At 46.6% G+C, this 14812-nt stretch overlaps 2 protein-coding genes across 4 annotated transcripts in view; both read right to left on the bottom strand.

The window, feature by feature from the left end:
- Positions 1 to 729: 729 nt before the first annotated feature.
- ACAA1 (acetyl-CoA acyltransferase 1) lies at positions 730 to 11010 on the bottom strand. Of its 3 annotated transcripts, XM_062506002.1 has the most exons (12): positions 10010 to 11010; positions 9253 to 9346; positions 8966 to 9023; positions 8091 to 8170; positions 7609 to 7651; positions 6057 to 6155; positions 5580 to 5660; positions 3751 to 3941; positions 3483 to 3662; positions 2673 to 2728; positions 2055 to 2200; positions 730 to 1799 (listed from the first exon to the last, which is right to left on the bottom strand). In XM_062506002.1, exons 1-12 carry the CDS (start codon positions 10271 to 10273, stop codon positions 1724 to 1726), a joined length of 1368 nt encoding a protein of 455 aa, XP_062361986.1. In that variant the 5' UTR covers positions 10274 to 11010; the 3' UTR covers positions 730 to 1723. The 3 variants fall into 3 exon arrangements, with proteins under 3 accessions (XP_062361986.1, XP_062361995.1, XP_062362006.1); XM_062506011.1 differs by lacking the exons at positions 7609 to 7651; positions 8091 to 8170; XM_062506022.1 differs by lacking the exons at positions 3483 to 3662; positions 6057 to 6155.
- A 3107-nt stretch (positions 11011 to 14117) lies between these two features.
- The window catches only part of LOC134051500 (mitogen-activated protein kinase kinase kinase 3-like), a 71447-nt gene continuing 70752 nt past the window's right edge, over positions 14118 to 14812 (bottom strand). Inside the window, exon 18 of the mRNA XM_062505277.1 lies at positions 14118 to 14346. Within this exon, the coding sequence (XP_062361261.1) occupies positions 14118 to 14346 (229 nt within the window). The remainder of the gene's footprint in view (positions 14347 to 14812) is intronic.

Genomic DNA, 14812 nt, shown 5'->3' on the forward strand with positions numbered 1-14812 from the left:
GTCACACTCTGTAGTGTTACTTTCATTGCTGTGATAAGCTTAGCTTTAGGCATAGAACAAAGTTTTAAATAGCAGAGGAGCTGTGTAAGTCAGGCCAAAGCCCTCTGCAGAGCCCAGCATGCCCTGAATTACAGATGAAGACTATTCAAACCTTAAAGTAGCTTTTGTTTTGCCTCATTTGTTTGTTTGACATTAAAAATGGACATTGACACATAATAAAAGCAAGAATTGGTGAACAGGCCAGCAGTCCCCAGGCTGTTTTCTCAGTGCCTTACATGAAAAGGGGAAGAGCCAACTTTCCCTGGTCTCCTTGGAAAATTACCAACCTGTGTGTTTCATCATGCTTGGGCCTTGAGAACATCCCCATTAGCAACAGAGGGAGGAACCCTTCTTCCTTTTCATTCTTTCCCCCCACATGGTTCCCATTTACTCTCACTTCTCTTTAAATTATTTTAGTATTACTTTAGCTAAAGGTCACTGGAATTCCCTCTTCTGAGTCTGTTAAATTTTCCACTCCCATTAAATAAAAGGCTTTTGCTAATGGATCATTATCCCCTCTAAATAATTCAGTATTTTGGCTCTAACACACAGCCTGTGTGATTGCTGGGTGAAACGGGCTACAGCATGGGATTGTGAAAATATCAAAGAGCTCTAACGCATCTGACCTTCAACTAAAAATCATCATAAAAAGGGAAAAACATACTGCAAGAACCCAGTTGTATTGTTAAGTGCAAAAACAAAAGTCAGGACAAAGTACTTCAGTTTGTTACAAATTTAAAGTAACACAACAAGTAAATTTCTTTTTCAAGCTGAGTTTCAGTGATCTTCCTGATCAGACAAGAGAAATAAGGGACTACAAAAAACACAAGATGGAACATGTTTGTATTAGCACTGCAGGACTGAGCTATCACTGATCTTCATGAAGTGTTTGCAGTAAATGTAATGCTGCAATTTGCTTTATGTTAGGGTAAGTAAATATGGTTAAGCACAAGCTTGTTCTTGGAGTCACACAAACTGGTAACTCACATGTATTGTAAAAGAAGGAATGGCCACATCCAAATCCTGGCTTCTAGCAATTGAAGAGAACCTTTCCCTTCAGGCATTTCCTGTGGAAAGTATGTTCCAGTCCTTCCATTTTCACCCACGGGAGGTTTCAAAGCAGCTCCACCAGCAGCAAGCTGCGGTATAGGGACAATTTAAGACACAGACAACTTCTGACTGGGCTAGGACAGACCCAGTTGTAAGTAAAGGCGAGGATGTCAAGTCTTTGCTTCAAAACAAGCTCTTTTAAACTTCTTACAAAATGCTGGAACTTTTTAAGGAAATGCTGGAGCAGTCTTTTCACGTGGACTGATGTTCTTCACTTTGAGTGACTCTTTCTGCCAATTTGTCATACAAAAAATACTGTCCCATGAACTATTTTTCCTTCTGGTAAAAGTCACAGAATAAAGAAATCAATTAAATTAAAAACATTAATTCATAATCACCACAGCAGGGCCTGTAGTTGAATGTCAGCTGAGCTAATTTCTTATGACAGGAAGCCATGTGCTAAGTTTTGCATTTCCTCACCTTCTTCACAGAGCTCCACCATTAATTCTACTTTACAATTTCTGCCTAAAATTTGTAGATCTAGTAACACATCCCAGAACCACTTGATTTCAGTGGAAATCACTTGCTATGCCTAGGGAAGGCAGAGTGAGCTGTGTTGTGCCAGCACTGGAGCTCACTTCCCCGGGTACTCAAACACGGCTGCAGCACCCATGCCAGTTCCAATGCACATGGACACGACTCCATATGCTCTGAAATGAAGAACATATGGAATTAAGGAAAAGGAAAAAGACTGCTCAGATTTACATCACCCAGGGAAAAAAAATAAAGAATACAACAAATTTGAGCTTTCTACGGCTCTCCTGTTTTGCTAGGAGAGCCCCAGGGAATTCAGATTCAAAGCCATCCATGCGATGGAGAAAGCTTAACCCAAACTGGTTAGCCCTGAGGCTGGGGGAGGTGCACACCCAGCAGGTGTGAGGCCAATGCTGATGCTCAGCACTCACCTCTTCCCTCTGCGCTTCAGTTCATTGAGCAAAGTGACAACCTGCCGAGCACCAGTGCAGCCCAGGGGGTGTCCCAGTGCTATGGCCCCTCCCAGGGGGTTCACCTTCTCCATGGGAATGCCCAGCTTTTCAACACAGTATACAGCCTGGAAAGACACAGGGAATGATTTCATGGAGATGCTCTTAGTTCGCAGCTCTCCTCTTCCAGGTCAGAGGCCTGACTCCAGCTAGACCATCGTTCGCAGGGGAACAGAGTGGAAATGATCCAAGGCACAGAGAAGTGAGCCAAAACTGTCCACTTCATCTCAAACTGAGCCCACACACATTCACACAGACAACCTGACAATAAATCCCTGGTCAAACAGATGTTGCAAGGTGGTATGAGAGTACAATAGTCAATTCTTACTTAGTGGACTTTTTTTTTCCTAATATTAAGCTTTATAAGCAATGCCCTGGTCATTTTTTATTTGAAGGAAAAGGAAAAGAGTCTGCACATGTTATTAACATTTGGCTGAAGACATAGTATGTGGAACAAGTTAAAAATCTCAACCTGGAGACCAAGCTGAAACACACTCAGTTGCCAAGCAATGAAGCAACACAAACATGATCCTCACTCACCTGGCTTGCAAAGGCTTCATTAATTTCATATATATCAATGTCATTCAAAGTCAGACCTATGGGCCAGAAAAGTCAGACGTTAAAAGGAAGTATTTTTGCGTCATGACTATATCAAAGAAAATAATTGCCTGACAGCCTCCCTCTATGAATTCCAGTTCTACTCCATTTAAAAAAGAGGAACCTCAGCTCCATGTGGAGTATCTACACTTGAACCAGTTTATGTACAGCAGTGTCTAAAGACTGCAAAACATCACAGTTCATGGCACTGTGTCACTGAGTCTGCCAAGTTTCCTCAGATTAAGTGTGAATTCTCTGCAGAGGAATTAAGGATTGAAGGGTGTTTGGAGAATGAAAGATAAAGCTACAGGAGAACGTGTGACTGTACCCAGGCCAGGCTAAATCAGTTCATCAGCTACAAAAGCTGTTTAACCCAATGACTGTGGTAAAAAAACTGTAAAGAGAAAAAATATCAAAAACCAAACACAAGACCACCCTCCACATATTGGTCATAATAAAGAAGGGAAAACAGCACTAAGTGAACACAAAACCACTTGCCACATTTCAACTCTTGTTGAGCCTATGCAGGGATTTACTCCTGAGCTTCTCAAAGGTGAGTGAATAACAATTTATATACCAGTAAAAGGAAAAAAGCAATAATCTGAAGCAGGATCTCTTTTAAGGTTTCAGATTTAACTTCGCTGTTCCTGGGGCAAACAGCTGCATATGCTTGAATACTGTAACCTTAAATCTCAGTCCAAGGAGTCTGATTTGCTTGTGCCCAGCACTGCCTGGATGCCAGGTGGTTCTCACCTGCCTTTTCCACAGCAGCAGGTATGGCATAGGCAGGCCCTATGCCCATCACATCGGGTGGGACCCCCACCACAGCAAAGGACCTCAGCACCCCCAGCACCGGCAGTCCCAGCTGTGCTGCCTTGGAGCGTTTTGCCAGGAGAACAGCAGCTGCTCCATCGCTGACCTGGCTGGCATTCCCTGTTGGAAGAGACCTATTAACATGCTTTTTGTTCCTGTAAAGGCAGGTAAACCAGAGGAACAGCATAAATGTAACAGCTGAGCTGACCTGCTGTAGTGCTTCCATCCTCTTTGAAGGCAGGTTTCAGCTTTGCCAAGCCTTCCAGCGTTGTGGAGGGCCTGATCCCTTCATCTTGGTGCACAGTGATTGTTTTTTTGTTTCCCTCAGCATCTGTAACAGTGGTCCTCACTGGAACAATCTCAGTTTTAAACAGTCCCATCTGCTGAGCTTTTGCTGCTCTGGTTAAAAAAAATAAGTACAAAAGGTTAAAATATTTTGGAGGTGAGCTGCAGGACAACTAAAATAAAGGAAAGCAGTTAGAAAATGAACTAAGGTGGGATTTGGTACATCGTCACTGAGTTGTGGTCAAGACAACAGGCAAATTCTTATTTCCACTCAAGGGAAGACTAACTTTTAACCTCTACATCAACATTATGGGCATTGTCCCCAAATCTGGGTCACAGGATCACTCATTTCAGAGCAAGATGCCCATTCTGTTCCTATCAACACTTTTGTGCCTGACTGACCACCCCCAGCCCCCAACATGAAATTTTATTTGTTCAGGGATACAGCCACATCACAATTGTAAAAGAATAAATTAACCCTGAACTAGCAGCAGTCGACAACTGTCATGACAAGGCAGAATGCAATTCTAAACCAGAATTAGCTCAAGCCATGTAGATTTAACCTTGCCTATCAACAAGATATTTTAAAAGCCTTCAAAGCAGAGCTTACTTATATTTACCTTCCAGAGGTAACTCCTTCACAGAGAATACAAACTGGAGACTAAAAGCTTGTTTTACCCCTTTGTCATTTTGCACTTTTACCATTAAAATTAAAATATCTGATGCTCCCAGATAAGCGAGAACTGGAGCAAAGTGGTAAAGGACAGCTCAGTAACTCCACAGACATCCTGAGACTAAGGCCAGAAAGTCACCCCTTGTCTCATATGAGTGTGAGCATCACATTCACATACCCTTTTGGCTATCAGTTCCATGGCAGTGAGAAAGGCTGGCATGCCAAGTTACCTGAACAGCAGGGCCAGAATTTAAAGGTTAACTACCCTGTGCAGTGCCTTCCCCTGTTAGATAAATAATTGGACCAGGCTGATGCTTAAACAGGGCTCTGAAAGTTTAACTCTTTGATGGCAGAAACTTTACGCCTATCACCTGCCACTGCTCTGCCAGTACAGCCCCACAGATTCCAGGGTCAGTTGACTTTGGCAGTGGTTTAAGCCAAGAGGAAGGTTATCAGAGGTAGGACTGGACTCACTCAGAGCTAAACACCTGCAGTGAGGACAAGGCACTCTTCTCACAAGCTCAGCAGTTCTCTATGAACAGCCAAACCCAACTATCCCCTCATGGGAAAGGCTCCTTCTACAGCTGCTCCCATGTTCAGGTTCCAGTGATCCTAAGCCAAAGCCACTATGAAAATACCTCACCACACACTTGTTCCAGAAACCTCCCTGAGGTTCCGTCACACAAACACAGAATGGTTTGGGTTGGAAGGGACCTTAAAGATCGTCCAGTTACACCCCCCCTGCCATGGGCAGGGACGTTTGGATGCTGAAACAAGCAGGGCACTTGCTGTTCAGGGTCTGTGTGCCCAGTGATACTTGAGTGTACTTGAGATACCTGAGGTCAGTCACACAATAGCAGTCCAGCTCTGGACTCCAGTTCCCTCATCATACACAACCCTGCACAGGCACTGAATTTTGGTCAGACCCCCTCAAGCTTCTTTGCTCACTATTAAGGACCAGAAGGTAACACAAAGGCTGCACTTCACTAGGAAGTAGCAGTGTGTTTTCTAGCTGTACTTACTTCTTAACTAAAAGGTTAAAAACCCAAAAAGACTGAAAAAAACAAAAAGGCATTTACTTTTGTTGGGAAGCCAAGGCAAAGGCATCTTGCTTCTTCCGGGAAACTCCAAATTTCTCTGCCACATTTTCTGACGTTACTCTGGGAAAAAACATCACTGAGTTAATCCAAGGATACATCTAATGGAGCTGCAGATGGCTTCCACTAAGATCACATGAGGTACAAGCAATGGCTTTACTTTAAAAGCCAACTGCTGCATTCTCAAATTCAAACTGCTGGCAGAAGTAAATCCTGAATCGAATCTAGCACCAGAACAAGGTTCAAATTTGTTTTCCTTTCTCAACAAGCCACTGGTCTTAAGACAAAAAAAATCTTTGATCAAAGTTCATGATTTCCTCCATTTCACATAATTCCACCACAACCAAGGATGCCAACACATGCCTCCGAGCCCACCACATCAGGTTGGTTTGTAACTATGGTTACTGAGGAGACAGAGCCTTACAAAACCCTTAAACTGTGGGAAGGGGAAACACTTACCCCATAGGAATAAGGCAATCTCGAGCTTTGGGGTTATCCATCATGTTGGAACTGATATCACCAGGGTTATTTGCACTTCTGAGGGACATTGTTTCCACACTAGACACAAGAAAATTGGAATTGCTCCATTAAGACTGATCAAAACTCAGTACCCTGACAACATGCTTTTCCATTATCCCACAGAAACACAGCTACTAATTAGGAACTGGCTGGGGCAGAAGCTCTTTAATCACCAATTTAAGAATTATCATGAAGTGAAAACAGATTGTGAGATTCAATTGGTTCTTGCTTCACTAGAACAGGATACCAATGTCAGCAGTTAATTTCTTGTTTCCACAGCTAGGAAGGAATTGCTATGATTCTGGCACATTCTTCCTCAAACATAATGAGGTTCAAGGGCTGGAGTTTTCAGTGAGATTGTTAACAGACATTAAAAATATCACTCGGATCTTAAGAACAGGTTGGCAGTAGAAAAAGTATTGAGCAAACCATGGCAAAGATATTTCATTGAATTGCACCATTTGTGTTTCGCAACACAGAATTTCAGACATAGATCCCACTGGGTGCAATCTTTGACCCATGAATGAATTAACACATTGAAGATACTCAAATTTACTGCAGAAATACAAAGCCATCTCTTAAGACTCATGAGCTTTTGTAAGGTCAATCCAGATTATGAAGCCTACAATGGGAAGAGGGTTTAAATTCTTCTCTCCACCATACAAATCCCTTCATGAAGAATTAATAACAAAGAAACTATTCCTGGAAAATGAAAGGCAAGCAGAAAGGCAGCTTGTAGTAAGTGCTATCAGCAATTTAAACTAGCTCTAAGATGGGACACTCCATCATTAACTTCAGCTACATCTGCTCCTGAGGGAAGGCACAGGACTCTGTTTTAAGTAAGAGAAACCCAGTCTTTTGTGTTTTCACCCAGGGTTTCTCCACTCTGTGGAAGAGTAAAACTTAGGATAAACCCAGCTCCCCAAAGCTGTTTGTAACTTACGGATTGTATGTCTTCATGAAGGACCCTACAGGGCAGAGGCCACACAGCCTCCCACAGTAAAACCCAAGTGTTTGGCACACCCAGGGGTGCAAAGGCCATCAGTCCCTTTAAGCAAAACATCTTGGTGGACATTACTGTGTGCAGTAATAATTAATGAAAGATTAGAATCATCAAGCTATTAAAAAAGAGAAACATTATTTCAGCCTAAGGATTACTGAATAGCTTTTTTTTTTCCACTCCTCCTTCTGAAGTCAATGTCTGTGTGGTCACTAATATTTCCCTAAAGCCAACCTAACATTTACATAATCCTCAAAAAAATAAACACTGTTTGTGATATTAGGGCTGAAGTACAGAACAGATCCTGTACATCTGCAGAACACTCGTTAGCACACGTAGGGTATTAATTTCTTCATCCAAGAGAGCTGCTGATCTTTCAAGAGGCTAGTTAATTGGAGATTAGCTAAAAAGCTAATTATGGCAGACTATTGCACAGGGACAGTGTATTACCTTCAGGAAGCCTAAGCAAGCACTATGAAAATACTTCCTTACCCACAGGCCAAGCCAATGTCATACGATCCATTTTGGATGCCACCTGTAACAGCAGTGCATAAATATTCTTACTGTCATCAGGAGCAAAAGCATTTCCAGCCCAGCTGCAGTTTCTAAACACCTGAGCACCCAGTACAGCCAAATGGGCATTTCCTCATCCTCCTGCCTGCCAGAGAGCCAGGCCAAGGAGCTGATGGAGCTGAGGACTAACATGGGGCCACAGAGAACTGGAGGGACCCTACTGGAAGCTGCCTGATATGAAGGTGATGGTGGAACTTATCCCTAGAAAACCAAGTTACTTCTCTAGGGATAAATTCAGCCACTCAAGGTTATAAAAGTACTTGGCTAACACCACACTGAAAGTTGCCTACAGCACAAGACATTATCACTGTTCCACTGCTCAGAGAGACTGCAGGACAGGAGCAATGAGCCCTTGGGGTGGGACAGGCATCGACTCCGATGCCAGAGCCCACAACACCTACCAGCTATGTTGATAATGGCCTGTAGCCCAGAGGAGCACTGCCTGTTCACACTGGAGCACGGCACTGTCTCAGGAATACCACTGGAAAACAAGACAGTGTTGGCAAAGACTCAGTAATAAAAACCAACAACCCAAAGCTCTGAAGAGTGCATTAATCCACCTGATTAAACTTTAACCCCCAAGTTCCAGGCAGATCCCTTTATCCATTTTTTGACCAATTTGGTTCTGCACCAAGGGAAAGCAAAGTTTGAAGATAAATTTCCTCACTTCATTTGCAAGTGGTTCTCAGTGCTGTTTCCCCATGGGTTTCTCTTCAGAGAGTGCTCTGCAAGCAAGGCCCTCCCCTGGAGATCCTGAGCTCTGACCCAAGCCAGAAACATTGAAAAGCTCTGTAATATTCATAAATTACTGCAGGCTGGGCCTGTACACCTCAGCAGTAGTTGTGCAGTGATTAACAAAAGGAAATAATGGCAAGAGAAACCAACTGAACCATTTAGAATCTGGGATCCAGTTCATAAGAGCAGTTGACCAGCACTGAGCAATGACATTAAGATCTGAGCTCATGCATGGTTCTGGGACCAGACACAGCAGAGAGAGGTGCAGCCTCACAGAGAGCACAGCTGGGAGCCCACAAAACATCATGTCCCTTCCAGAGGCCCAACACAGAGCACAAACAGGTGAAACAGCTTCATCTGCCTCCCTGTCTCTTTGCCATCAGCATTCTCCAAGCACTCGATCAAAGTTCAGTTTCTAGGCAAAAGGTGATTTGCTGTAATTCCTGGGAGTGCATGATCCTCAAATCCTGAAATCTCTGACCCTACGCTACTCCACAGCCCAAGGAGGAAAGGAAGAACCTCAGTCTGGCTGAGAGCTTACCTTAGAAACTGTGCAACTCTCGCAATCAAGGCGCCAGCTCCGGGCTGCAGCACATTCCCTGAGTGCAAAGACACAATTCCAGTCAACTGACTGCATTCCCCTCACAGGCACTGAAGGAATGTTCCCACCTCCACAGCTCAGTGCTGCCCAGCAGCAGACCAGAGCCCCACCACCAACAGGAGAGGGTGAAAACCTAATGCTACGCATTAACCCCTTCCAGCCCCATGAAACTTGTGAGTATCCCACACAGCTGTCCAGACCAGGAGTTCCACCAGGCTGTCACTCACCCACACAGATGTCTCCCAGGACCTCAGGATGGAGGCTGACATCCTGAAGCACAGCTGTCATCACGGCAGCCAACAGCTCATCGGGTGTTGTGTCCTAAAAGCACAAGGGACCAGCACCACCAGTGAACACCCTTAAGTGCCCTGTCACCAGTTCAGCATCAGAGGGCTGGCCAGTGGTGCTACAGCAGCTTTACTCCACTTCTCAGCTCACAGTGGTTGTTGTCCTATCACAGCAGAATTACCTGCACGTTTTTACCCCTTCAGGCGCTGTAACACACATGCTGCTTTCTCACCTTCCCTGGATTTATAGGCACATGCTCCGCAGGGCCTTCAAAATCACACAGCTACAGAGATTTATGTGACAAGGCCCAACAAAAGGAGCCACTCCATTTATTTTGTGAAAGAAACAGGGGTGACCCCTCCGCTGGTGAGAAGCACCGCCAGCATGAGGAGACCTGTTTGGAAGGATAACAAGGAACGAGCACCCTTTGGGGTCATCCTGGCACCGCGCTCTTCCCCAGCACTCGCTGGATGCCACCCCAGGTTCCACAAGGGCGGCAGGTCCGTGCGGAGCCGGGCAGGTAAGACACACACCGCGGCTGCTCCCTGAGACAGGGCAGGTGACAGCGGACCGTGACTGCCCGGGGAGCTGCGGACCCCTCGGCACAACGCCAGGCCAAGAAGGGGACACCCCTTCCCCAGCGGGGATGCCGAGTACCTGTGGGGACAGGCGGGCAGGATCCCCCACGGCCCGTACCTTGAAGCCGCCGCGGCGGGCGCGGCCGATGGCGGTTCTGCGGCCGTGCACCACCACCACGTCGTCGGGGCTGCCGGCCCGCGGGGGACCCCCGGCGCAGGGCACGGCCCTGGGGGTGGCCCCCGGGCCCGGAGCGGCCCCGGCCAAGTGTCCCAGCACCAGCTGCGCTCGCCGAGCCGCCGCCATCTTGTCACCAGACCGACCCGCTCTTTGCATGACCCCGCCCCTCATTTGCATACAGGGAGGGGAGTATCTTATTTGCATCGCCCCGCCCTTCTCATCTACATGACCCCGCCCCCGCCCAACCGCGCTCCGTCCCCGAAGCCGCCAAAATCAGATAAAGACAAAATAAAGGGGGGCAAAAAAGGAAAACAAGAGAAATAGGAAAGAAAACGGACCAAAGAGTAAAATAAAAGGGACCAAAGCATACAAAAGAAGAAAAAAAGGGACAAAAACACAAAAAAAGAAAAAAAAGTACCAAAAAAGGGACTAAAAAAGGACCCCACAATACCAAAACAGCCCCCTAAAAAAGACCAATTTAAAAAAAAAAAAAAAAAGCAAAGGACCCAAGAAAGCAAGAAAAACACCAGAAAAGCCCAAAAAATTGACCAAAAAAACCACCAAAAAAAGCAAACAAAAAGTGACCCAAAAAAGGACCAAAATAAAAGACAAAAAAAAGAGACAAAAAACAAACAAAAAAAAAACAAAACAAAAAAACAAACACAAAACCAAAAAAAAACCACACACACAAAAATAAAACAACAAAAAAACCCAAACCAACAAACAAAAAAAAAACCACAAAGAAAGAAAAAAGGACCAAAATAAATTAGGGCCAAAAAATTAAAAGGACCAAAAAAAATATTATATTTTTATATATCTATCTATCTATATATATATATATATAAAATCACACCTGAAAAGGAGGAAAATAAGTAGGGTAAAAGGGGGGAAGAACAGGGAAAAGTGGGAGGAGAGTGGGAAAATGAAGATGAAATAGAAATGAAGAAATATACTGAAAGGTTTGAAATAAATAAAAATAAATGACATAAGTTTAGAAGCACAAAAGCCTGTGCATTTGGTGTCCAAGGTGGAATGTCAGGACAAAGGGACACACAGAACCATCAGCTCAGAGAGCTGCACGGATCCATCTGTTCCTGAAAATCTCAGGAACCAACAAATCTTTGTCACCCCTGCCCCCACTGCCCCTGGAATGGCCACACTGAGTGTCCCCTGTGCCCCCCAGCCATGCTGGGTGCCCTGTAGGGAAGGGGCTGTACTGGTGAGCAAGGCACAGGCAATAGAAATACAGACTCATGGAATCATTAAGGTTAGAAAAGGCCTCCAGGATGATCAAATCCAACCACATTCACCACCAAACCACATCCCCAAATGCCACATCTGCACCCCTTTTGAACACTTCCAGGGATGGTGATACCACCACTCTCCTGGACAGCCTGTTCCATTGGCCTGCTCCAGTCCACCCCTCAAAAGGAATTAATTCCTCCATGGACACATGACAGTGCACAGGGAAAGCCACAGGGCCCACTACAAGCAAAATAAAATAAAAACAAACCAAACAAACAGAAAAAGACTTTACATGGCAGAATAATTCAATTTGCTTTTCCTAGTTCCATTCTGTACATTTTACAAACCAGAAAGGCAAAGGCACCTGAGGAGTGTCTCACACTCACTCACTCACACACAGACACACACACATACAAACACAAGCCACATTCATCCACAGCAGGATTTAGGTGGTTTGAGGGCTCTGAGAACATTTTGGGGCAGCCCATAATGGCTCTCAAAATTTTGGAAAGAAGGAAAACACCCGCCCATCACTCAAGGGCTGAGAAAACCCAAACCAATCAGTTTTAATAAAAGAAGAGAAAACAGCCTAAAAATGGTTTTGTTTTTTTTTTTTTTTTAAACTTTGGTGAACACACACTTTGTTACCCTCTTCTGTCAAGCTCAATCCCAGACAACACTGATTTTTTTTCTCCCTTGTGTTTGTTTCCATCCATCCCATGTTACTGGCCAGACTGATGGAATTGGTCCTATTCACAGAATAAAATTTTCCATTCCCCTCAGCAAAAGGAGACTTCTCCCCCTCTCTTTGGGGAGCTGCCCATCACAACCATGGCTGACTGACATAACCCCTGATGCTGCTCCAGCATTGGCCCCCAGCTTCCCTGAAACCTGACCTTGCAAAAAATGGCCTTGGAAGTTCCATAAAAAATTAATCGGGAATTCTTTTAGGTGGTACTTTTAATTTGCCCTAACACTCAGTGTATATTTTTAAAAACTGAAATAATTCTTAAAATCATAAAACCTTTGAATGGTTTGGGTTGGAAGGGACCTTAGAGCTCATCTCATTCCAACCGCTTGCTATGGGGCAGGGACACTTTTTCAGTAGAACAGGTTGTTCCAAGCTATATTCAACTCTTAACGTTTCCAGAAATGGGACATCCACAGCAACATTGGGCAGCCTCCTAAATCTTGTTTCTCTGTTGAGAGCTGAGGACATGGGCATGGTCTCACCACCACAACCATCAGTGCAAAGTCTTGATCCCTTCCACATGGAAGAATACAAGGATGTGTTCACACAACCAATTTGTCACTTTCCTCTTAAGTCTAAGCAACACTTTTCATTTTCACTGAAAACCAGCGTTAAAATAAACCTGTGTCTGACACATTGGCCTGAGGATGGAACCTCCTGGTAACTGCTTTTTGAACCCTTTGCCGAGTCAGTGGAAACAGCTAATGCAGCAGAGAAGGGGGAGGTGGAATGGTGCAAATAATTTATCCCAAACACCCCAAGATCTGACTAATTAATTAATGAGCTTCTAGGCACTCCATGCGTGTTTCCTGTCCAGGTTTTCCAGTGGGGTAGTGCTGGTCAGAGGCTGTGGCCCAGCTCTGCTTTTGACTAGCCCACTTTCTCATACAACTTCAAACCTACTGCAGGAAGGAATCTGCTTCCAGCTGCCCTCTATTGCTGCAACTCCACTTTGCCAGTCTGAGGCTCCACTGTCCTGCAGCTGCTCCCTCGGGCACCAGCATGGAAGTGATGCTCCCCTTCCCTGTACCTGGGGATGGTTCACAAGGCACAGAGGATGCACCCAGATTCACAGGCACCAGTCCTCTCTGCCTAATTTTAGGTACTCTCTTGTGTTTTATAGAGATCCACTGGGCTCTCCCCTGCAGCTCCACTTCCAGAACACGATGGCATCCCTCCAGCCCCAGCGCAGCAGCACAGGCATGGCTCAGCAGAACTGTGGCTATAAGCAGAGCTGTCCTTGCTGAGATTCCCTTCAACTCCCACTTGAACCCTGATGGCTCCCACCACAACCCGGCTGCTGCTCAGCCCTGCCCACCACCGCCATCGACAGCATTTAAACACCACCATCATCATTTAACTATCCCTCAGCCCGTGGCAGGGGTCCCGGGCATCCGTCCGCGGGCGTACCCGGCACAGACCTCCTGCACCCCGAGGAGACCCCCTTGTTCCCAGACTCACACACGCACACACACGCGCGCCAAGGCAAAGTCAACACGGCTGCTGCATCCTCACACCAGATCCGAGCCGAGCATCACTCCTTGATTGCAACCGCGTAAGGCACAGGACAGTGTGAAACGCCGCCCCGCCGGAGCCGCCACCGCTCCAGCGGGGTTGGTCCCCTTGTGAACAGGGACGCCCAGGTCCCCCCCGACTCGCTGGTCTGAGGATCATTTCCTCCGGCTTGGCTGAAGGCCCTGTCTGTTCCTCCGCGAAAGGCGGTGACCGCCACCGAGCATCCGATCCCCCCAGCGGTCCCGGGGATGCCGCCAGCACCGCTGCCGTGCGCTGGGGGGACATTTCCCGCTTGCCACACTTCCCCCAAGAGAGCAGTTACTTGGCATGGGGGTGGACGACCCCGGCACCGCTGGCAGCGGGGAGGTTACGTGGTCCCTCGCTCTGGATTCCCGGCGCCAACAGTCCCGAGCGCAGCTTGAAAATCCAACAAGGCGGCGGGGCCGAGGCAGCGGCGAGCAGCGAGAAGGGACTGTCAGGACAGCCCCGGTGAGGGCCGACCCTCCCGCCGGCGCTTCCCATCCCCGCTGCCAGGGCTCAGAGCCCGCAGTTGACAAAAGGGTGTCTCAGCAGGTCCTCGGCCGTCGGCCTCCGCTTCTCCTCCACGAAGATCTGCTTGAGGAAGTTGCGGCAGGAGCTGGAGACGCCGTCGGGGAGCTGGGGGTTGGTCGGCTGCGTGGCGATTTTAAAAATTGCCGCCATGGCCTCGAACTCCGCCCAGGGCGGCTTCTCCGTTAACATCTCCACCACGGTGCAGGCCACGCTCCTGCAACAACGCCAAGCACAGGGTGAGGGACTGGGGCCGTGGCCCTGCAGTTCAAAAAGTCTAACCAGCTCTGGGGATGGCACCCGCCTAAAGGGAACGGTGCAGGGAGCAAACCTGCAGGAGATGGGCACATATCCCTGGAACGTCTGGTCCCCTGAAGCTCCCTGGTCACCCAGGTCCTTGGCACTCGACCTTCCACTCCCATAGCAGGAACGAATGCCTTGCCTTAAAAAGCTGGTGGCTTTTGTGCCCACTTTAACTGGCAGGTAGGTACCGAGTTTCATAAAAGCTCAGGGAGATACTAAATTAGCTGGCAGATACTAAGTCTCATAAAAGCTCACTGGAGCATCCCCTGAAGGGGATACCCATGCACAGCTTCAGCAATGGAATGTATGCTTCCCAGAGAAGCTAAGCCTGAATTAAACATTTCCTACATTCAACTTCATCTCTGAGGTGTACCAGAGAA

The sequence above is a fragment of the Cinclus cinclus genome, chromosome 1 (genome assembly GCF_963662255.1).
Source record: "Cinclus cinclus chromosome 1, bCinCin1.1, whole genome shotgun sequence".
NCBI classification, from domain to species: Eukaryota; Metazoa; Chordata; class Aves; order Passeriformes; family Cinclidae; genus Cinclus; species Cinclus cinclus.